The sequence below is a fragment of the Oryx dammah genome, unplaced genomic scaffold, assembly GCF_014754425.2.
Source record: "Oryx dammah isolate SB20612 unplaced genomic scaffold, SCBI_Odam_1.1 HiC_scaffold_17, whole genome shotgun sequence".
In the NCBI taxonomy this organism is placed as follows: domain Eukaryota; kingdom Metazoa; phylum Chordata; class Mammalia; order Artiodactyla; family Bovidae; genus Oryx; species Oryx dammah.
This window is the reverse complement of record NW_024070201.1, coordinates 32,782,540-32,808,053: the sequence shown is the minus strand read 5'-3', so window position 1 is coordinate 32,808,053 and position 25,514 is coordinate 32,782,540. Positions and strand designations below refer to the sequence as shown.

Below are 25,514 nucleotides of genomic sequence, written 5' to 3'. Positions count from 1 at the left end.
ATTGGAGGACAACTGCTTCACACTATTGTTTCAATTTCTGTTGTATAGCAAAGCGAGTCAGCTATATGTGTACACATATCTCCTCTCTCTTGAACCTCCCACCCCATTCCACTCCTCTGGGTCATCAGAGTACTTCGATGAGCCCCCGTGCTATGCACCAGCTCCCCACGAGCTGGCCGTTTAACACATGGTAGTGTATACATGTCAGCTCTGCTTTCTCAGTTCTTCCCACCCGCCTCCTGCCCCTTCTGTGTCCACATGTCTGTTTTCTATGTCTGCATCTCTATTCCTGCAAATAGTCCAGACATGTTTTTTAAAAGTTATCCTTAGACATGATTCATTCTGTTAAAGTTCTGGTTTTTGAAAGGAGCATGCTTCAGTTATGAGGAAAGTTGTCTCTTCATATGAGGAAAGTTGTCTCTTCATGGGTCCCTCTTCAGTAATGCTGAATTAATGAAGTGTCGCTCTATAGATCAGACAAATAAGTGCTGACTAGCGCATACAAGAAAGATGCCTTAGGAAACGTTTTGTATTGAAAAGCCATAAAGTTCAATTTAAATTATGCTGTTATAAGTAAGTGCTCTTGTTGTGGTTGCATAGGGCAAAATTTAAAAAAAATCTATCAATGAACAGACACAAAGTACCTACTCTATAGAAGAATATTTTTTGTCAGTATGAGACGTGGGACTCAAAAACACCAGCAAACTGGAAGAATTCTATAAAAAAGCATTCTGTGTTTCTGACCAAATATAATTAGAAAAAGATGATCATAGTTTAAATAAAATAAGTTTAATTTTATAGACAACGAAAGGTTTCTTAAACCATGATATTCAAAACCACAGAAAAGAAGCGCATTATATCACTTAGATATTAATCATATCCAATAGGAGACTAAATTCAGATCAAACCTTCAGTAATAAATGTAATATTTATACAAGGCTATATGATTATGCAGAGCATTCACATATAACATATTTTTTGGCCATCTAAATAACTGGATCTGTAGAAGAAGGTAAACATTCAAGACTTAATTTACCAAAGGTAATAACTGGCTCTACTAATCATGGGGCTCAAATCTGGTCTTTCAATGCCAAATTCTATTATTTAAATCAGGAGCATGAACTCCTCAGTTCTGAAATTTTTTTTCACTTGAGAGTGATAAAAACCTGAACCACCTCCCCTCAAGTATTTAAAAATTACATTCCTTCATAAAAGATGTAGAAAGTGCTTACTGTATGCCACGCTCTAGGAGTTCAGAGATGAGCCAGTCCTTGCCTTCAGGAGCTCAGAGTCACGTAAAGACATACAGATACAAACATTAAATAGTGCAGCGTGGTGTCATGGGTTTTATGGTGGGTGTTCAAGGATGAGTGAGGAACTCAGAGTGTCTTAAAGGCAGAGGGCTTTGGGCTGAATCTCAAAATGGAGGGTGAGATTTTCCCAAGGAAACAGGACAGGAAAGGGTAATTTATCAGCCTGGACAGAGGGTCAGGGGAAAGGCTGGGTTCAGGGAGCTGTGAGTTCCCAGAGTACGGCTGGAGCATAGGATGCAGGAGGAGTGACAAAGGACGAGGCTAAACTGGCAGAAGGGGCCAGGTCACAGGGGGCCTCGAGTACCACTCTGAGGGTTTGGCTCTTATCTTGAAATTAACAGGGACCCTCATTAAGCAGCTGGTTGATATGATCAGATTTGTATCCAAGAACACTTGTGACTGCAGTGGAGAAGTTAGATTTGCAAAGAGCTGTGATACGAAATTGCACTTCAAGACCAAAGTGTCAAATCTTCACTAAGTTCCTTGTCACCAAGTATAAATGTTTGAAACATTAACTGAGGCCAAATGCAACTTCTTAAAGAAATATTGCCAATGAGTACAAGACTATAGGGTCCTGTAATCCCTGGGGCAGTGTTTGATTGATGAGGGGACCTTCAGGAGACAAGCTGGTTAGTGGACAGTCTTTTCGGAGTCACATCATAGAATGGGCTGTGAGAGTCTTGTGTGCGTGCTAAGTCCATTCGGTCGTGTCTGACTCTGTGTGATTCTGTGGACTGTTGCTTGCCAGGCTTCTCTGACCTGATTCTCCAGGTAAGAGTACTGGAGTGGGTTGCCTTTTCCTTCTCCAGGAGATCTTCCTGATCCAGGGATAGAACCCTCACTGGTCTCTGCATTGGCAGGTGGGTTCTTTTACCACTAGCGCCACTTGGGAAGCTAGGGTCTACAGATGTTATTCTTTTGGTAACATTTTGTTCTTACTCTACCTGAAGTCATATGCTTTTCATTTTCAGACACTGTAGCCTGAAAAAAACAGCCGTTTGGGGGGACCTGTTTTCAGGGTGGATTCCTTTCTCGTGACTTAAGGAATGACCCGTTTAATAACAGCTTCCCTACACTGAGTGTCTGCCACGTGTCAGGAGCTTTGTATAACTTCTTCCAATAGCCCTCCAAGGCAGAAATGAACCCCCTATAACAGATGAAGAAGCTAAGGTTTAAAGAGTCACTTGCTCAAATATCTAGTTAATGGTACGACCTAGTACATTGAAGAGCCAGCATCTAACCTGTGATAGTCTGACTCCCAAACCAGTGTTCTGCTTTGGGTTCATCTCCTCTCCCACTATATTGTATAGCCCCTTCCAAGGCTGGGACCAACCAAAGCTCTTTGCCCAGGGCTTACATAGTCTTCTCTTTCTTACCCCTTCACGTCTCAAATCATATCTTCTCAGAAAGTGAAAGCTTCCCTAAGAACCTCGTTAAACATCCCAGTTATACCTTTATTAAAGAAAGTTGACTCAATATCCTTTGAGGTATTGATCCCTATCCAAAATTATTTTGTTAGATGTTTCTCATCAGGTGATTGGATGTAAGTTTCCTGAAGACTGGCCTCTACATCTCTTATTTCCTGTGATATCACTAGCACTGAGGAGACTACTTAGCATACAGCTGGTGCTCAATAAAGATGCGTTTCGATGAGTGACCTGCTGCCTCAGCAACAGCCTCAAAGATGTGCTGATGCTCAGAACGGGTAGTGGATTCTATGTAAGGACCTTATATTGTTTTGAAGGCCATAGGTAATGGAATAACCTTTCTATATGCACGCTGCAAAGTATCTGTAATTTCTTCAAGAAATTATAAGGGAAAGACAGAATAACATGTATAAAGCACTTCCTGCTGTTTTCTGAGCCCATAATAAATTTCACCTTCATCAGTCTTCAAAGTCACACTTTAGAGTCAAGATAGAAAGGTAGCTCACTTTTCAAGAGACAATTTCCTTTAATGGTAGATCATAAATTGACTTAATTCTAGTGAGTTTCACACAAATATCTCTGGCTACTAAACAAGTCTTGAATAAAAGCAAGCACTGACTATTCACTAGCTAAGTATTGGCTGACTGTGATACTTAGGTGCCCTCTAGTGTGTGTTGGTTTTTATATCAATTCCTTGCCTTGCACATCATGTGACTGAGATCTCATAATGCATTCTAAAGGTGATTTTTCCAGTGCATTTTAATGTAAGATAAACAGATCTATGAAAAATGGTGAAAAGATCATGGAGAAATCAACTTTAAAAAATCAGTGGTTCTACTCTGAGCCATTATTTTCAAGCAGAAGTGCAATTTAGGTGACCCTGAGCAATCAGGGAGTATAAAGTTACCAGGGTTCCCACAAAACACTAGATATTCCAACCACATAAGCATGGTTCAAAAGTAAGACATATGTAAAGGCATGAAGTGAAGAATTGTGCTCCCACTCTACTTCTTCCCCATCCTCTACAATTAACCACCTATGTATTCTTTCTCACTATTTTAAAAGCATATCAAGAAAATATGTATATTTTTATTCCTCCCACTTTTTTTGCACTATATACACTTTTCTACAACTTTAACTTCTGTCTTCGTAATAATAAATCCTGAGAAGCTGTCCATAATGGTTCATGGGGAACATCTTTTTTTTTTTTTTTTTAAAGCTAGAGGATGATCTGGTATATGGACGTACCATAATTTATTACAGATTTCCCAAATAATAGGCATCTGGGTACCTTCTAATCTTTTGCTATTAGAAATAAGGATGAAATGAATGACTTTGTACAGGGTTATTTCAAACCTGCACACACATAACAAGGATACAGTCCTGGGAGAGGAAGATGTTGGGTCAAATTTAAAAAATAATAATTATGAACACTTATATATCATTCACTATAAGCCAGGCATCAAGTTAAGCACTCTCCATATATTAATTCACTTAATCTTTTTAATAATCCTTTGAGGAAAGAAGGTACTATTATCATTTCCATTGTAAAGATGAGGAAAACTAAGGCATAGAGAGGCTGCACAGCCTGCCCAAGGTCAGACAGCTAGCAGGTGGCAGTGTTAACCAACCTGGCTTGAAAGCCTATATTCTTGGCCATTATGCTTCGCTTTCTCAGGAGTGTGTGTAGTATTTGTATTTTAAGTGGATATTAGCGACTTGTCCTCCATACTAGTTAGTTCAATTTATTCTCTCACCAGCTTGATTGTACTTTTTTTTGCCCAGAGGTTAATAAAAAATTGGGAATTTTATTGGTTTAATTATAGATGAAAAATGGAATCCCAATATAGTATTAATTTGCATTTCTCCTAAATGATCAAAGTTGGATATGTTTTCATATGTTTAATAGCTACATGTATTAATTTTTCTGTGAACTATATATTCCTATATTTTGTGAATTTTTATATTCACAAAAGATACTGTCTATTGGTCTCTTTCTTATTGACTTCTAGGAGCTTTTTACATATTAGAGCTATTACTTTGAAATATGAATTAGACATATTTTTCTAGTTCTTTATATCTTGATTTTCTTATGCTTTTCTTTCTTGCAGAAGCTTTTGATATTTATATACAGTTTACCCTTGTACAAAGTGAGGGTTAGGGGCACTGACCCTCCATACAGTTGAAAATCCATGTATAACTTTACAGTCAGCCCTCCATATCTTCAGTTCTGTAGCTCTGAATTCAACCAACTAAACATTGTGTAGTACTGTAGTGTTTATTTATTTTTAAAAAACCACAAGTAAGTGGACCTGTGCGATCAAACCCATGTTGCTCAAGGGGGAAGTGTAGTCAAATTAATCTATGTTTTGCAGATTCTGGATTTTGAATAATTTCAAAGTGATATGAGAATTTTCTTGTTTTCCCTCTAGTATTTTATGGTTTAATTTTTTTTTAGAGTATACTTTCTTTACAATGTTGTGTTAGTTTCTGCTGTACTACAGTATAAATCAGCCATATGTATACAGGGGTTTAATTTCTAAAAATTAAATATTTGACCCACTTGGGATTTATCTTGTTATATGATATGGGGTATGTATACAACTTAATTTCTTCCCAAATGTCTATCCAGTTGTCTTCTTGGAGAACTCATCATTTCGTCACAGATTTGAGGTCTTGCCTTTATCAAATAATTATGTCAGATCATATATTCTCACACTAATTTGGTCCTAATTCTAGACTTTCTGTTCTATGTGTCTGTAGATGCATTAAACAAAACTTTATTGTTTAATTATTGAGGGTTTAAGTATACTCTGTTATCTAGTGGGGCTACATTCTTTCACGACTCTTTTTAAAAAAATTTGTTTATTTTAATTGTATAATTACTTTACAATATTGTGATGGCTTTTGCCGTATCTTTCATGACTCTTAATTTCCAGAGCTTGTGTTATTATTATTCTTGCCTGTTTCTTATGTGAACTTAATAATTACCTTTTCAACCTTTTTTTTTTTTTAATGGGTTGACATTTTTACTGGGATGTTGTGTTATGAACTTCTTAGACTTAATTTCAAATCTTCCCAAATAACAATACACTGCTTAAGACCCTGTCTGATTCACTGGGCATAGAGATTTGCAACAAAATGATGGGTTTTCTTGACTGTGTAGTGGTAATTGACATTTATTCATTCACTAAACAACAGAGTTCATTTATCCTTTCACTATCTCTAGTTGTAAGATGTTTATCATCTCTTTCAAAGAAATGAATAGGGAAAAACAGATTTCCAAAAAGCAAACCTTCCAAACAGATGCTGCTTAATCTAAAACAGCCTCCAAACCTGCCACCCCAACTTCTTACCTCAAATCCTCAGCCATTGCAAACATCAAGGGCCAATGAGTAGGGACTTACACAATTGTTACTGTAGGTTTCTGGAAAACCCTTTATGTTCTTTCTGTGTCATCCAGGGACCAGCACCCTTGGCATCACGTGGGAGTTTGATGGGAATGCAGACTCTTGAATCTCACTCTAGACCTACTGGATCAAAATCTATATTTAAACATGCCCTATGGGGGTTCATAAATACCTTGAGGTTTGAAGGAAAGAAGATCAGTGGTTCTTAAAGTGTGGGCTTGGTAGCAGAATGGTGGACTCGGCAATGATGTAGAAAAATCCAAACCCTTGGGCCCCAACCTACCCCTAATGGGTCAGAAATCCCTGGGTTAGGTCCCGCAAGCTGCTTTAACAAGCTCTCTAGAGGATTCTAGAGGAGGAAAGGAAGGACAAGAAGAGGACAAGGGGACAACAGAGGATGAGATGTTTGGGTGGTACCACCAACTCAGTGGACATGAGTTTGAGCAAACTCTGGGAAATAGTGAAAGACAGGGAAGCCTGGCATGCTGCAGTCCCTGGGGTCACAAATAGCTGGACATAGTTGAGCAACTGAACAACAACTGGATGATTGTGATACACCTAACATTTGTGAATCACTGCTCTAGATCATCGACTCTCAGTCTTGCTGAGATACTAGGATCACCTGGCAAACTTTGGAAGCTCCACAGTGCTTCCAAAGTGAAGCATTAGAATTTAGAACTAGAATTGTGAAATTAGAAAAGTGAAATTAGAATTTCAGTTGCTGCAGGCTCAGGAACCAAGACACATGTCATTTTCCAGGTGATTGCAATGTGAAGCCAAGGATGAGAACCACTGCTCTAGTGTGGAACAATGCTTCTCAAACCTGGCTTCATGTTAGAACCACTGAGGGTCTTTTTAAAAAATACTGATGCTCAGGATCTCATCCAGAGATGTAAACTGGTCTGGGTAGTGAGGATCACATTCTCTCCACTGCTCCCACCCCCCACAATTGAATCCAGCCAGGATTTCAAACCACTGTTCTAGAAATACCATTTATCCCACATAAACTTCAAATCACAGCAAGAGAATAAAGTTTGGAGGTGACAGAAGATGGACATTTTTTGTTTCCCATATATGTACTGAACCCTGATAGTATGTTAGGCTAGTAGATTTAAAGATAAGTACAGGGACTTCTCTGTTGGTCCAGTGGTTAAGACTTTACCTTCCAATGCTGCAGGTGCAGGTTTGATCCCTGGTTGGTGAGCTAAGAACCACATGCCTTGTGGCCAAAAAACCAAAGCATAAAAAAAACGGTACTATAATAAATTCAGTGAAGACTTTAAAAATGATCTACATCCAAAAAAAAAAGAAAAAAAATCTTAAAAAAAAATTACAAAGCATAGTTCCTGCCCATCAGGGAATATATAATCTGTACTGGCAGAAAGACCTGCACATCATATATAAATAGTGACTTGAACACATCATTCTATGCTACTGACTATATTTCAAAAAACAAGTTACACCTATTACTTTATATCACTATTAGGTCAAACTAGTTTGCATCTTTTTTTTTTTTTTAAGGAATTGGAGTAAAATGAAGGAAATGTATGTTGGAAAATGGTGCAGAAACAATTTTGAATACAATTAGCAATCAGCCTTTAGACATTTGGATCTGGAGAAAGTGGAGAAAAAGATCCATGGCCATTTCACAGAATAATTCGAGAGCTTAAAGATTGGGCAAACCTGAACTGCTTTAAAGTTTCCTCCTGCGCGTAATGAAAGAAAATTATGCTATGGAATCAGTGACAATCAACATACCCTGATATTGTTTGTAAATTAAGGTATAACTATTAAGAAAAATTAGCAATTAAGAAATCAGTTAAGGAGCTTATAATAAACCTTTTTTCAGTTTTATTGTTGGAGATATAACTAATTCTTTTTTGCCTCACTATCTGCCTCTTCTCTTTTGAGAATACATTTAAAAATAAAGGAAAAATATTGCCTTAGTCTAGGAGAAATTATTGACCATAAACAGCTTTCACAGAATTTATTTGTATTTTAAAATGAGTGACCACATCAGCAGATGAATGGATAAGAAAGCTGTGGTACATATACACAATGGAGTATTACTCAGCCATTAAAAAGAATACATTTGAATCAGTTCTAATGAGATGGATGAAACTGGAGCCGATTATACAGAGTGAAGTAAGCCAGAAAGAAAAACACCAATACAGTATACTAACGCATATATATGGAATTTAGAAAGATGGTAATGTTAACCCTGTATGCGAGACAGCAAAAGAGACACAGATGTATAGAATGGACTTTTGGACTCTGTGGGAGAGGGAGAGGGTGGGATGATTTGGGAGAATGGCACTGAAACATGTATACTATCAGGTAAGAAACAAATCACCAGTCTATGTTCGATACAGGATACAGGATGCTTGGGGCTGGTGCACGGGGATGATCCAGAGAGATGATATGGGGTGGGAGGTGGGAGGGGGGTTCAGGGTTGGGAACTCATGTACACCCGTGGTGGATTCATGTCAATGTATGGCAAAACCAATACAGTATTGTAAAGTAAAATAAAGTAAAAATAAAAATAACATAAAAAAATAAATAAAATGAGTGACCAAGCAAAATTTAAAATGTCATATAAGTTTCATGAAAAAGTACATTCACAACTAGAACTGAGTAAAAAAATGTTGAAAATTCTGTTTGAAGTCAGCTAAGTATTTGTTTTGATAATCAACTAAAAATACATAAAAGCAAGGATATGACATAATCTTTTAGGACCATAGACAGAGTTTCCTCAGTTAAGAAAAAAAATCACAAATGTTCACTTTCTCTTGTTCCTTCAGAAAATACTCGCAGGTTAGAACAGGTCAAAGTACCCTAAATAATACCAGTTTGAATTTCAATAGGTCTAAAAGCACCCCTGTGTGTATGCATATGTGTGTGTGCACACGCTTAGTGGCTGAGTCATGTCTGACTCCCGTTGGCCCCATGGACCTCCAGGCTCCTCCAGGCTTCTCTATGGAATTTTCCAGGCAAGGATACTGGAGTGGGTTGCCATTTACTACTCCATGGGATTTTCCTCACCCAGGGATCGAACCTGAGTCTCCTGCATTGGCAGGCAGATTCTTTACCACTAGCACCACCTAGAAAACCCCAAGGGCATCCCTATTTAATATAACAACCTCTCCTTCATGTTTGAAAATGATCCCACATTGTTGGTTGATGAATTTCAAGCTGTTTCTCCAATAAGGGTGGTGGATGCGCTGATCCAGCCATTCTATTCTCCATGTCCACAAACATATCCCCTAGGATGTGGGTTGATGTGAGCTTTATGTGCGTCCATGAAATAGAGCTAAGTTTACTGGCTCCAACAGGTCTTGAATACATCATCTGGGGTAGAATAAACCCTCAAAATGATCAGATGAGAAAGGGAGGGGACATACTATTATTCCAATTTTATAGACAGAGAGACTAAAGTTTATTATCATAACACGCGCACACACACACACACACACGCACACGCACACACGCACACACACACACACACACACGCTGCTGCTAAGTCGCTTCAGTCCTGGGTGTTCACTGGAAGGACTGATGCTGAAGCTGAAACTCCAATACTTTGGCCACCTCATGCAAAGAGCGGACTCATTTGAAAAGACCCTGATGCTGGGAAAGATTGAGGGCAGGAGGAGAAGGGGGCGACAGAGGATGAGATGCCTGGATGGCATCACTGACTCAATGGACATGGGTTTGGGTGGACTCCAGGAGTTGGTGATGGACAGGGAGGCCTGGTGTGCTGTGGTTCATGGGGTCGCAAAGAGTCGGACACGACTGAGCGACTGAACTGAAGTCGCTTCAGTTGTGTCTTGACTCTGTGCGACCCTATGGACAGCAACCCACCAGGCTCACAGAATCTGAGCTGAGAATCACTTCTGTCAGTTGCTGTTACTGATATGAGTGTGTCATGTCACCTCCAATGTACTAGAGGGATTTAATAGGATTGAAGACCAGTGCTTTTGTGGGAACAAAGGCAGCCAACACCGAGGCTCAAACGCTCAGCTCTGTAATTTATCTAATGGAGTTTATAGTTAAAAAAAAAAACAAAAAAAAACCTATGGTTCCTTGGATGGAAACATTTTGGGTCTAATAATTGAATTACAGCATTGTAAGCCATTAATGACTTCTATTTTGCTTTTAAGAATTTGTGGAATAATCCCCCCAATTCTTCAAAGAGGGGCAAGGTACAGGGTGTTTGTTTTACTCAGCCAGGTGCTTACAATGACATTGCCACCTCAAAGGAAGTGATACCCAGCTATTTCAAACAGAGGCAAATTCCAGTCTAGTGCCCGGAAGAGATTTTTAAGAAGTCGCTACATACCTGTTCTAGGCGACCTTCCCCCCTTTTTTTATTGTGAAGTTGAAGATAAGAGTCCATTCTTGGAGTGGGTAATCCCAAAGTCAGCTTGTTCTTTTCCACAAAATACTGTTTGGACTTCCTTCGCCGAGGGCTGCGTGATCCTGGCAGGAATGCCCCTCTGCGTGAACTTGAACTCTTCAAGTACTGAGAGAGGTTGCTGGACTTCTCCTCAGGGTCACTGTCACTCAGCACGGAAAACGGCTCAGTGCGGTGGGTGCTGAGCTCGTAGTTTGGGCTTACGAATTCACTCCCGAGTAAGGAGGCTGTGCTCCGTGGGCGCGTCTGTTCACTTTTCCTCCCTGAGAGGTCCATCGAAGGCTCCTTGGAAGGGTAGAGTGGGTTCAGAGTCAGATTTTCTGTAGAGCTATCCATGGACTCCGGCAACGCTTCCACAGGCAACAACTTCCCCTCCTCTTTCTTACTCTTCCAGTTTGGATCGTATCGGAGGTGTGAGTATTTGTCTTCGGTGGGTTGTTGGCTGCCCAGAGCAGAAAAGAAATGTCAAGTCCTTCATCCAAACAGATTACTCATTCTCTTCAGCTGACCATCTTACTCGACATCAATCTCCATCTTTCTCTTACAATTTTCCTTTTTACTATATAACATGGGAAAGACACATCTCAGGCTCAGACTAGGCCTACACACTACACATAAGGGCAAAAAGTCGTCATTATCTAAGTTCATTGAAATATGGAATAAAAAAGGGGGATGGTTCATTTCTAAATGCTGGAAAACCAATGCCTGTAACGTTAAACCAGTGAAATCATCTTGGTGCGAGGGATGCTATTACTTAGACACACCATAAGTTGTATAAGTAGTAAGCTGCTGAGGATAAAATGGATTTCACACTTAGCTGGTGATATACACATTTAGCTGTTTATCAAGGAAGGGAAATTCGACCGTTGCCTGGACAATGACTCAGTCTGCATCTTTTGTGGGAGAAAAGCAGGATTTATGCCAACTGAACACCTACACAGGTTCATCCTCCTGTATCAGTGATTTTTATTCATCACTTCATTTTGTCTTTTTTTTTTCAAATATGCTACAGGAAGATCCCTCACATTTGGGATCAGACAATGCCTCTGAAAGCTCTCAGCTCATATTCTCTGGGTCAGGTCTGTGTACACAAAACTCAGTAGACAGGTCAGCATGTGTTTTAAGGTGTAGAAAAGCCCTATATGAATAAAAGGTTAAGCATAGGGTCCTGCCTGGTCCATATGAATGGGTCCATAATCAGTACATATGACCCCAAATCAAGTCCTCCCTTTTTCCCTATGACGATCTCAATTTGTAAAGCACCTCCTAGTCTTAATCAAAAAAAGGGAAAAAAATGCTGGTAATATGGGCATATTTAATGGCCTCTTTGATCTTCAAAAGCTAAATGGGAGAGATTTTCCTTGAGTACAGTAGATGCAATCCTCTAATCAAAAAGAAAATGTAAATCATCTGGGCTTTTTATGCTATTTGATATTCCCGTTTACAGAGGACATAATTTTATGCTGGGTAAACAAACTAATGGTGCCCCTAATGCTAATTTAGTCTTCTTAATGTGAACCTAGATTTCTTTGATTTGATGTAAAGCAGAAACTGGAGCAGAAAGCCCCAACTTCCATATCTTGCTAAATTGTCACTTTGAATTTTTAGTGTCCTTTTTTTTTTTTTTTTTAAACCATGATGCAAGGCTTGCTGGACGGGATGTCAGTTCCCCGATCCAGGACTGAACCTGGGCACAATGGTGTAAGTCCCGAGTCCTAACCCACTGGACTGCCGGGGAGTTCCCCTTGTCACTCTGAATCCGTAGTTCACATGTTAAGATGGAAAACTTATTGGGACGGACTGCTCTTCCTTTATCCACTGAGGGAAGAAAAATGATATTCTCCTCCAGCAAAGCGCCTGATTGTCAGGAAACTGACATCAAACCGTGTGACTCGTCACTCCTGAAACTCCACAGGGCAACCTGCCTCTGGGGCTTTGAGGAGGTCTCTCTGTGCGATGCCCCTACTGTCCCAGGAGCAGGGGTTGGTCCAGCAGGGCATAATCTGGATTTGGGAGTAGACAGACCTGGGCTCAAGTCCTGGGTCCATCACTACCTATCTGTACCTCAGTTGGTAGACTATGTCATCTCTGAGCCAGTTTCTCTCATCATTAAGTTAGGGATCAGTTATATTTGTTCTGTTTATTTCTCAAGATTGCATAAAATCCAGATGAGACAATGTAGCTAAATTCATGTGCTGTATTTGTGCTCAGTTCACTGTTCACCATGGCAACTGTATCTCCTCACCTAGGTCAGGTCCTGGGCAGCAGGGACTGAGGGCTGGCTTTCCTTTCCCTAACCTCTGCCCTGTGCTATGGACAGAAGAGGTAAAATGTGATGCTTGAATCAATAACTGAGCATTAGATATTTATATTTTTTAAAAAACCCAACAGTAGTAAATTAGTATTTAAACAGGCAGAAAAGCTGTTTTCTTTGGACCAAACCAGTGAATGACTTTAGTGCTTATTTTGTGCTGCATCAAGTATAAGGTTCAGCAATGGTTGTTTAGATGGGGAAGAAAAGATGAAAAGATTCAAGTAAATAAAGATAGAAAGTATTTTTTTAAATGAAGAAATGTGCCATTTTCCCATATCTATGATATATTCAAAGGAAAACGTGAGTTTAACTCTCCTCATTCATTCATTCACTTGGTTCGACAGAATTTAACTTTCCTCATGCGTTTGCTTGTTCAGTGATTCTATAGATGTTTATTGAGCACGTACTAAGTTAGGGGGAGGTGGTGCTAGTGGTCAAGAACACGCCTGTCAACGCAGGAGATGTTCGATCCCTGGGTGGGGTAGGTCCCCTGGAATAGGAAATGGCAAGTCACTCTAGTATTCTTGCCTGGAAAATTCCATGGACAGAGGAGCCTGGTGGTCTACAGTCCATGGGTTTACAAAGAGTCAGACACGACTGCACATCCCCACACAAGTTAGGGGGAGATGGTGGTGAGCTCAGCTGGGGATACAGACCAGGAGATGAGCGATTTACAACTGGAGTCATGAGTGCACCGAGCAGGAGAACAGGGTCAGTCAGGACTCGAGAGGGACACCCAGTCCCCACCTGGGAGAAAGGGAAGCTTTCTGAAGGCACTGATGGCTTAGCTGATACCGAAGGCTAAGAAGGGCAGAGAGTCTAAGCCAGGTTGAGGAAGCAACTTGTAAAAAGGAACAGAGGGGCGAGAGAACATGGGGCTTTCAAAGGACAAATTTTGCAAGATAAAGTGGAGGGTAGGAGTGGGGACAGTTGAGGAGTGAAGCTCAGGGTTAAGCCGAGGTGAAATTTTGTAGGGCTTTGTAAATTCCGTGAAGGGTATGGCTTAACTCCATTAACTTGAAAGTTTGGATTTAATTTAGCAAAATCACTCAACTAGAGAACAAAGTAAGACAGATATATTTGGATAGGCACAGTGACGTGGTGTTCAAAGGGCTTATCTATGGTTATCTACGGCTTATATAGGGTTTTGGGGGGAAAGTTTTAGAACAAGTAGCCTTCTTTGCACTGTTTAAAGCAGGGCTTGGCAACCTTAAAAGTGATACATCTGGGCCTCCGTGGTAGCTCAGTGGTAAAGAATCAGCCTGCCAATGCAGGAGATATGGGTTCAGTCTCTAGCCCAGGAAGATCCCACATGCTGTGGAGCAACTAAGCCTGTGCACCGCAACTATTGAGCCTGTGCTCTAGAGCCTGGGAGCAGCAACTACTGAGCCCACGAGCTGCAACCACTGAGGGACGTGAGCCTAGAGCTTGTGCTCCACAACCAGAGAAGCCACTGCAAAGAGAAGCATAAGCACCGCAGCTAGAGTGTAGTCCCTGCTATCCACAACCAGAGAGAAGCCCGCGCAGCAATGAAGACTCAAAAATAAAAGACGAATTCTTTTAAAGTGACGCATCCTATTGGGGCCCACTGGCCCACCGCTTTCCTAGGCTGGGTTGTAGAGTGCTGGCTTTGGGAAGATAGAACATATTATGCCGTGCTGATCTAGGGACTGCTTATAATGAATCTCCTTTGTTAACCTCAGAGCAACCCTATGGGGAGGTGTCACTATTATGCCCATTTAATAGATGAAGAAACTGAGGTTTGGAGAGTGAGGATCAGATTGCCGGCACTGAATTCCTCGTGCTGCCAGTTAGTGTGGGAGTGTGGGCAAGTTATTGTAGTTCTCTGTGCTTCAGTTTCCTCATCAATAAAATGAGGATGCGAATAGTACCTACCTAAAAAAAGATAATAGTACCTACTTCATAGTCGTTGAGAGTATTAAGCAGGTTTGTATACATATATATGCTGAGAACTATGTTCTTTTTTAAGATATAATTTTCTTATTATCTGTGTTTGCTTTTTAAAAAATATCTATTTGGTTGTGTTGGGTCATAGTTGTGGCACACGGGATCTTCGTTGTGGCACGCAGGCTTCTCTCTAGCTGTGGCTTGAGGGCTTAGTTGCCCCGTGCATGTGGGATCTTAGTTCCTTGACTAGGGATCAAACCTGCATCCCTGCATTGCAAGGCAGATTCTTCATCACTGGACCACTGGGGGAGTCCCTAGAACTATGTTCTTGGCACAGAGTAAGGAAGGTCCCAGGAAGGGTCTGCTATGAAAGCGCGTGCCCACAGGCTGCGTCACTGGCGTCTGTTGTTGTGCGTTGCGTTCTGTCACGTGACACAACACTGGTGTGTCTTGTGCTTCCTGCTGATTGGATCTCAAGGGATGCTTTTCTCCCTAAGGCCTAAGTGATTTCCAGGACACAGTGTTGTCTCGTGATGCACTAAGTGGTACCTTAGTGGCCTGAAAGAATGAAGACACTCTTAAAAAAATTTTTTTTCTGAAGAACTAGGCATCATGAACTGTGATTTAGGAAAATGGGATTAAGAAATGTCTGTGTTTCCACACGATGAGAAATTTTAGGCACTGCTGAGAGATGATGAGGAAGATAAAACTGGGAGAATTCAATTATTTTAGACTTTCAGAAGGAGATATAATTTCTAGCCTCAACAAATCGCCATCAGACACTGCCCACAGAAGCAGCATCACACACCCTGGAAAAGACGGGTGTTTTGAGTGAAACCTGGAAAATTCAGAAGGTTTTGAAACAAATCAGACATACTGGGTTGCTCGGGCTGTGAAAGATATTTTTGAACCAATCGTTTGAAGAGACACTCTAATAATGTGTATTTACAAGATTAGAATCAGAAAATGTGGCTCTTCTAAGAGCTTTAATTACACTGTACTGCATACACCTACAATGACTATCTTAAAACATGCCCCTTTCTCTTCCTTTTGATGGAAACCATATGTAGGGACAAATGGGAGGTTATGTTTTGCAAACTCAGGAGCGTGAAAAGCTGTAATACTTCACGGAAACAAATCTAATGGTTGAAATAGAACATGATACTAAAGAAGCCCATTGTTCTGGGCTTGTGTGCTGAGATGCTCCATTGTGTTGTGTGGTCCAGGTCAACACACTGGAACAAAATGAGTGTGAAGTGCTCCTTCATTGGTGTTTTCTCCCCATTGGATAGGGAGGTTAGACAATGAGTACACAATGCTTTTGCTGCCATTCAGACAACAGATGCCAGGTCTGCCCTTCAGATGCCCAGGTTAGAGATGGATGCAGAGAGGAAGGGGAGGGTGGTCTCCTAGGCATATGCCATCCTATTTGCTGTCTCTAATGGACCACATTTGAGCACTGACTGTGACAACTTCAGTCCAAATAAAATCAAATCTCCATTTGACGAAGAGCTTCGTGTTCAGTTTAGTATTCAATCAAAAAATTACTAAAATTAGAGCATGTTTCTAGTACAATTAACATCCTTTGCACTCATAATAAAATATTCAATAACTGGCCATTTTGCCTGTCAAGGAGGTGAATAAAAGCATTGCTATTAATCATTTAGCAGTTATTTCTTTGCCACTTTATTTTAAGTAGGCAGTTAAATTGAAACTGCACATGTTATTATTGATTTAGGTTTAATTTAATCCTTTTAAACAGAACAATTATTCCCAATTTATATGCCATTAAATCTTTTATGGATATGAACAGCAAATTCAATTTCTGTTTAAGTGTACAGTTTTTAATGCTTCTTTAAGGAGCAATAAAACTGACAATTGCTTCCAAGGATTTCTGAATTCTGTGCTCATCTTAATCTTTTTATCAACAGCTTTTAAGTAAATAAAATGAAATAAATCCAAAGGATCAAAAAAATCACTTTTGCAAGTACGAAACAAAAAGGTTCCACAAGTATATTGAAATCCTTTGGGAAGGCTATTTACAACCCGGAAAATTTCATCTAATGCAGGTATTTATTCTGCTAAAAAAAATTAAACATTTTAATAGAAGAAAAGTAGTTTAATGAACCAAAGGCCAAAGACTATCCACAAGTGAAGGGGTTGGATTGTTATGTTATCTGGTGAATTTTGTTGACTGCAGTCATACAGTTTGGATAATTCCAACCAAAGTCTCCCTTTTTAGACAACAGCTTTTGGCTGCAAAATAACCAAATATTTGCACTAGGTTCTTATAGTACCAGTGTTGATTCATGGACAATCTCTGAGTTAAATTATCTTAAGAGGGCATGCTAGTAATTGCAATGTGAAATTCCAGTACCTCATTTCCATTAAGATTATATTACGTGAAACAAAGGCTGCATCCTCACAAGGGAAATGCTGTATGACACAGAACATATTTAGAAACAGAATTCCCCTCCTTCAGTGAGAGTTTACAATGCTCCTGCCAGACATTTTCTGTGGAAAGCTCGGGAGTTCTTTTCATTCTCCAGAAACAGTGGCTAAAAGGCAGAAACCTAGACTGATGGCACTTCCAGGTGCTAGTTTCTTGTACTTTTTTAAGATTTTTTTTTTTTTTTTGATGTGGACCATTTTTAAGAAAATCCACTCCAGTATTCTTGCGTGGAAAATTCCACGGACAGAGGAGCCTGGTGTGGTACAGTCCATGGGATTGTAGAGAGTCATACAACTGAGCACACACATACCATTTTTAAAGTCTAGATTGAATTTGTTACAATATTGTTTCTGTTTTTTATACATATATATATATATATATTTTTTTTTTTTTGCCAAGAGGCATGTAGGATCTTAGCTCCCTGACCAGAGATGGAACCTGCATCCCTTGCTTTGGAAGGCAAGATATTAACCACTGGACCACCAGGGAAGTCCTCTCTTGTATTTTAATTGCCAGATACTAATGGCATTGGAATTGCAAGGTAGCTGTGATGTCATGGGAAGAGCACTGGAGAGGCCTTGACACCTGAGCCCTAGTCCAGATTTTGCCACTGAGCAGTTATGTGAACTTGGGTAAGTTTCTTATCTACTCTAGGCCTCAGGTTCCACCTTTTATTAATACAGTAAGGGATAGGCTGATCTTTAAAAGACCAAACAGCTCTAAGAATCCACCATTTTAAAAACTGAATTGGGCCTATCATGGGAAACTCACCAATGTATATAAGGGTTGGGGAAAATTTTTAAATTCAATCCATTAAAAATTATAGTGAACAAAGATTTCCACATTTCCAAATTTGTCAGGGAGTAGAAATAGATGAATACAGTGAAGGTTGTCAATTAAACTTATCTGCTCAGTTACTTGGTTACAGTCTTCCTCTTGATAAACTAGCGGGACTGTAGGTTATATAAATTTCAATAACACATTGTGAGGCTTCGAACTCACTGTTTATTTACTTATTTTAACACAGTAATGTATCCCCACTTGGAAATAAGCTGGAAAGGAACTCATGGTCGTTTCCGAGGGCAATAAAACCCCAGGAGTCACGGTAGCATTAGCATTTCTGGCGGCGCCTGTGCCTCTGATAGACACAATTCATGCCCACGCACACATTTCACTTCCTCCTCTGACTGCTCGTCTGTCATGATGGCACAATGCCTGCTCTGAGGAGTGCGTCAGGGTCTCACAGCTGCAGAGTTAGTGAGCGACTGAACATAAGACAGCAGTGACCAATACCTATGACAGTAGGTCTCTTCTTTGATATGAGGATACCCATGTGATCAGAAATAAATAACCAACATGCGGGTAGCTATCGCCAAACACTGTGTGAACCCCATAGGAGTGGGTATATGTGCACGCATGCTCAGTCATGTCTGACTCTCTGTGACATTATGGACTGTAGCCTGCCAGGCTCCTCTGTGCATGGGATTTCCCAGGCAACAATACTGGAGTGGGTTGCCAATTCTTCCTTCAGGAGGGTCTTCCCCACTCAGCGAGCAAACCCGTGTCCCTTGCGTCTCCTGCACGGGCAGGCAGACTCTTTACCGCTGAGCCACCTGGGAAGCCCTTGGGTATAGAGGAGAATGCATTGGAAGAGGTTGGCCAGCCAATGACCGGAAATGGAAAAATCTCACCAAGACAACAGAAATTAACACGGATGAATGTTGCTAGAAACCAACAGGAATGAAAGTTGATGCCTGGAAGCTCTCAGAATGTTCTTGATAAAACTAGAATATTACACCTAGCCTCAAGTTTCTTTACTCTCCCAACCAGAGGGAGAACAATAAATCTCTATGACACTTATGAGAGGAAGTAATCTCTCATCAGCTCAAATATATCTTACGTGCGAAATTGGAGGGGGATGTTAAAATTCTGAGTTTGGGTTTTTACTAAGTCTCTCTACCTACTTTTGGTTTTGCTTATCCCATTCTAATATTTAAGTCCTAGAAATCACCATTCAGTACTTCACTTGATTCTTGTATTGTTAATTGGAGACAACATACAGTCATCCCTGGTATGTGTGAGGGATTGGTTCCAGGACATGCCGAGAATACCAAATTCTGTGGATGCTCAAGTGGCAGGACCCACCCTCTGTATCCATGGTACCACATCCAGTAATTCAACCAACTGTGGGTTTTATACTACTGTAGTACTATTTATTAACAAAAAATCCTCATGTGAGTGAACCCATTTAGTTCAAATTCATTTTGTTCAAGGGTCAACTATATATATATATATATATATATATATATATACACACACACACACTACATATTTATATATAAATACTACATATTTTATATATATATGTGAAAGCTTTTGAGAGGAAAAATTATATACTACCACAAAAATGCAGATGATTATTCCTGAGTCCTTTTCTTACTTTCAGTCAATTCTGAATATTCAGGTTAACTAAGAATGCCTTCCCGCACCGGTCTTCCACCCAGTAATTTCTGGCACAAGGTGGTCTGTTAGACGGAATGGGAGATATTTGGTGAGGGCTCTGCATCCCAGGTGATGAGAGAGCCTTCACTGAAGGAAAACATTCTGTTTTCCAGGAGAGTTGCTGGGGAATACAGGCTACTGTGATTCTGTTCATGTGGATCCTCGATGGATGTGAATCTGAGCAAGCTCTGGGAGGTAGCGAAGGACAGGGAAGCCTGGTGTGCTGCAGTCTGTGGGGTCCAAAGAGTTGGACACGACTGAGTGAACAACAACAAATGATCCTCCTGCCCAAAAGTAAAACACCATTAATGTTTATTGTGTTCTGAGGATACAGGATCTGGTACAGATTTGTATTACTTAACTAAAATTTATCATTTTACATGCATATTTAATCTGGCCTCAGTTTGGTCCATATTGAAGCTGTTACAGCTTTAATTTCTGATAGAGAGCAAAACTGAGTTCTTGACTAGATCAGTCCTTGATCACCTATCCAGATACATACAATTGGAGACACAGACTTTGGAGTTAGAAGACAGTTCATTCAGTTCAGTTTCTGGCTCGGCCACTTAGTAGCTACATACACCTAACAAAACTTTCAGAGCCTTGGTTCCCCATCTGCAAAATTTGTCTAAGAGCCTCTTGTGATAAATGAGATAGTATATATCAAGCAAATGGCCCTCCAAATAGTAGCTAATTATATTGAGGTATTTTTGTAAATAAAATCTTATCAAACACATATACCAGTTACTGTATTGCTGCTTTCTGATTTTTTTTTAACCTATGAGGTTTCAGAGGGCCGCAGGGCTGAAGAGGTTATTTCTAATGCTCTAGGAATTACATTGATCTCCTTTTCCCTGAGTGCCGAGTGTCATAAGGCTAGTTCTGGAGTGGGGTTTAAGGATTATCACGTGAATATCCTCTTTCCACTCTTGATTCATTCACTGCAGTCAATGCTGCTCCAATTTCTATTAAGTAAAAGGTTTTTCTAATCCATATACATTGAGCTGAGGCTTGACTTTGCTGAGGTACAAGGGAGTAATGCTTTGAGAAGGTTCTAGTAACATCAAAACACAAGAGTAGAGCTCAAGTGACTTGGCAGGCAGCTTTTAAAATGGTTGCCCACAAAAGCAAGAAGAAAGAGATTTTGCTTGGTTTTAAGGCAAGCCTTTGACTGCTTATTTTGAACTACAGTTCCCAGAATGCCAGCTACCTGACAGAAATGAAAGCACTCTTGAATTTCATATTGAGAGCCTGTGATCAATTTGTCTGTTTCTTGACTCAAAACTACTCAGATCCAAGCAATGATACACTGAGGAAAAGTTTCCAAGATGAACAGAGAAAGGGGCCAGTAAGGAAATCCTCAGCTGGATGATATATTTTTTAAGGCTTTAAAATCTTTTTTATTTGGCTATGCTGGGGCCTTAGTTGCAGGATCTTTCAGTTGTGATCAATCCCTGATCAGGGATTGAACCTGGGCCCCCTGCATTGGAGTGCAAAATCTTAGCCACTGGACCATAAGGGAAGTCCCTGGATGATATTTTTGAGGCACTACTTGACTAAATGCTTTGGTTGTGTTTTCCTTTGTAGTGGAGAACTAGTTCTCCAATCAATGTATGAAGCATTGCACAGCCAAACAATTACTAGGGCCATAACCCACTCTAATCCTGGGGATTATAGTCTTTCATTAATGTTTCCAAGACAAATCAGTCTAAGGAAAATACCATCGTTTTAGGATCTGTGAATCAGAAGACCAATGCCCTAACCATGCTTTTGACTTTGTAGTATTCTTTATTTAAAAATACATTGATGTTTTTGGGGCTCCCTTGAAGTCTAAAGTGTCAAATTCTTCCGGCTGCTATGGATTTGTGAAATTGTTACTTTTCTTCTTACTCCTGAGTGTTGACTGTCTCTTCCTCCAGTGCTCTGAAAAAGATAGAGAACCAATGGCTCTTCTAAGGGGATCCTGTGTAGTGAAAATGATCCCTGGATTGAAAATTGAGAGCTGGGTGCCCATTTCATCTCTTCCACTAAATTACTTTGTGACACAGAAGATCAAGCTCTGAGCCAGTGGGAATACTGACTCCAAGACCCTAGACTACCAGAGAACTAACCCTAGGGAGTATCAAATAGTGAGAACTCACACAAAGGAAACCGCTTGAATACAAGACCCAGCATCACCCAACCACCAGTAGCACCCTCTGCAGGATGCCTCATCTAAACAACAAACAAAACAAAAATACAAACCCAGTCATCAGCAGACAGGATTAACCTCACTCAGCCTTGCCCATCAGAGGAAAAACAAACAAACAAACAAAAACTCAGCACAAATCTCACCCTATACGAAGCTCGCACAAACCATTGGAGCAACCTTCAGTTCAGTTTAGTTCAGTCACTCAGTCGTGTCCGACTCTTTGCGACCCCGTGAATCGCAGCACGCCAAGCCTCCCTGTCCATCACCAACTCCTGGAGTTCACTCAGACTCATGTCCATCGAGTCAGTGATGCCATCCAGCCATCTCATCCTCTGTCGTCCCCTTCTCCTCCTGCCCCCAATCCCTCCCAGCATCAGAGTCTTTTCTAATGAGTCAACTCTTTGCATGAGGTGGCCAAAGTACTGGAGTTTCAGCTTTAGCATCATTCCTTCCAAAGAAATCCCAGAGCTGATCTCCTTCGGAATGGACTGGTTGGATCTCCTTGCAGTCCAAGGGACTCTCAAGAGTCTTCTCCAACACCACAGTTCAAAAGCATCAATTCTTCAGTGCTCAGCCTTCTTCACAGTCCAACTCTCACATCCATATATGACCACAGGAAAAACTATAGCCTTGACTAGATGGATCTTAGTCGGCAAAGTAATGTCTCTGCTTTTAAATATGCTATCTAGGTTAGTCATAACTTTTCTTCCAAGGAGTAAGCGTCTTTTACTTTCATGGCTGCAGTCGCCATCTGCAGTAATTTTGGAGCCCCCCCAAAATAAAATCTGACACTGTTTCCACTGTTTCCCCATCTATTTCCCATGAAGTGATGGGATTGGATGTCATGAAATTCGTTTTCTGAATGTTGAGCTTTAAGCCAACTTTTCCACTCTGCCCTTTCACTTTCATCAAGAGGCTTTATAGTTCCCCTTCACTTTCTGCCATAAGAGTGGTGTCATCTGCATATCAGGTTATTGATATTTCTCCTGGCAATCTTGATTCCAGCTTGTGTTTCTTCCAGTCCAGCATTTTTCATGATGTACTCTGCATATAAGTTAAATAAGCAGGGTGACAATATACAGCCTTGATGTACTCCTTTTCCTATATGAAACCAGTCTGTTGTTCCACGTCCAGTTCTAATGGAAACACAAAAGACCCCAAATAGCCAAAGCAGTCTTGAGAAAGAAGCATTGAGCTGGAGGAATCAACCTTCCTGACTTCAGATTATACTACAAAGCTGCAGTCATCAAGACAGTATGGTTCTGGTGCAAAAACAGAAATATAGACCAATGGAACAAGATAGAAAACCCAGAAATAAACCCATCTACCTGTGGGTACCTTATTTTTGACAAAGGAGGCAAGAATATACAATGGGGCAAAGACAGCCTCTTCAATAAATGGTTCTGGGAAAACTGGACAGCTACATGTAAAAGAATGAAATTAGAACAGTTCCTAATACCATACACAAAGATAAACTCAAAATGGATTAAAGACCTGAATGTAAGACCAGAAACTATAAAACTCTTAGAAGAAAACATAGGCAGAACATTTGATGACATAAATCTAAGCAAGATCCTCTATGACCCACCTCCTAGAGTAATGGAAATAAAAACAAAAGTAAACAAGTGGGATCTGATTAAACTTAAAAGCTTTTGCACAGCAAAGAGAACTGTAAGCAAGGTGAAAAAGACAACCCTCAGAATGGGAGAAAATAATAGCAAATGAAACAACTGACAAAGGATTAATTTCCAAAATATACAAGCAGCTCATACAACTCAATGCCAGAAAAACAAACAACCCAATCAAAAAGTGGGGGAAAAGACCTAAACAGACATTTCTCCAAAGAAGACATACAGATGGCTAACAAACACATGAAAAGATGCTCCACATCGCTCATTATTAGAGAAATGCAAATCAAAACTACAGTGAGATACCACCTCACACTGGTCAGAATGGCCGTCATCAAAAAGTCTACAAACAATAAATGCTGGAGAGGGTGTGGAGAAAAGGGAACGCTCTTGCACTGTTGGTGGCAATGTAAATTGATACAGCCACTATGGAAGATGGTATGGAGATTCCTTAAAAAACTAGAAATAAAGCCACCCCATAACCCAGCAATCCCACCCCTAGGCATATACCCTGAGGAAACCAAAATTGAAACAGACACATGTATCCCATTGTTCACTGCAGCACCATTTACTACAGCTAGAACATGGAAGCAACCTGGAAGCAACCTAGATGTCCATCGACGGATGAATGGATAAAGCAGTTGTGGTACAAATACACAATGGAATATTACTCAGCCATAAAAAGGAATGCATTTGAGTCAGTTCTGATAAGGTGGATGAACCTAGAACCTACTATACAGAGTGAAGTGAGTCAGAAAGAGAAAGATAAATGTTGTATTCTAATGCATATATACATAATCTAGAAAAATGGTACTGAGGAATTTATAGGGCAGCAGTGGAGAAACAGATAAGAGAATAGACTTATGGACATGAGGAGAGAGGAGGAGAGGGTGAGATGTATGGAAAGAGTAACATCAGCATATGTAAAATAGATAGCCAATGGGAGTTTGCTGTATGACTCAGGAAACTCAAACAGGGGCTCTGTATCCACCTAGAGGGGTGGGATGGGGAGGGAAACGGGAGGGAGGTTCAAAAGGGAGAGGATATATGTATACCTGTGGCTGATTCATGTTGAGGTTTGACAGAAAACAAAATTCTATAAGGCAATTATCCTTCAATAAAGAAATAAATTTAAAAAATACATTGAATAGTATTTACATTGTCCTTGGGTAAAAAGCAAGGTTAATGTCAGGTCTCTGAGCACTGTTCAAAGAGGAAAAACTCAACATTGGGGAAATGAGGTCACATAATGGATCCTTGCCTTGGTTTCTTCCTCGTAAAAGTACAGACAAGAATACCTATCCTTTCCGATGCCCTGTTTCTATAAATAAAACTACCATTTATTACCTAGGAGACTATGTCTCTCTTAGATTAGTGCTACAATAAAAACATGGTTTAAAGCATAGAGTCAGACTACAGGAGTTTGCTGCTCTGCCACGCCCCTGGTAAAATAAATAACCAGCTTCTGTAAGCCTCATTTGCAGTCTCTAAGATGGGATCATGATAGTGTCCACCTGTTGGGGCTGCCAAAAGGATTAAATAAGATGATATATGTCAAGTGTCTGGCACAGGAATTGGGCTCAGGACAAGTATTCTGTCAATGCTTTTGTTGTCAGAACCTTAAAGTAATCTTTGCCTTCTCTTGTTCTTTCCAACCCCAGTTCTAAACTGTCACCAAGTCCTAGCAATTCTTGATATACATATGTCTCCACTCATTAGCTGTGAAGGAAATGAATTAAAAATTGCTATGAGGGAAATACACTCCTGTAAGAGTATGTATTGGTTGGAACTTCCCTGGTGGTCCAGTGGTTAAGACTCTATGCTTCCGCCATGAGGGTCTTGTCCCTGATCAGGAAACTGAGATCCCACAGGCTGCGCGGCAAGGCCAGAATAAAAGTATGTGTTGGTTATCTCTGAGGAGGAAGGGGGGTGTGAGAAGAGGAACGAGGAAACTA

General features: G+C 40.3%; 1 protein-coding gene across 1 annotated transcript in view; it reads right to left on the bottom strand.

Annotated features, from left to right (window-relative positions):
- JHY (junctional cadherin complex regulator) overlaps nucleotides 1–25,514 on the bottom strand; it is a 76,660-nt gene that overhangs the window by 45,182 nt on the left and 5,964 nt on the right. Inside the window, exon 3 of the mRNA XM_040258237.1 lies at nucleotides 10,490–11,006. Within this exon, the coding sequence (XP_040114171.1) occupies nucleotides 10,490–11,006 (517 nt within the window). The remainder of the gene's footprint in view (nucleotides 1–10,489; nucleotides 11,007–25,514) is intronic.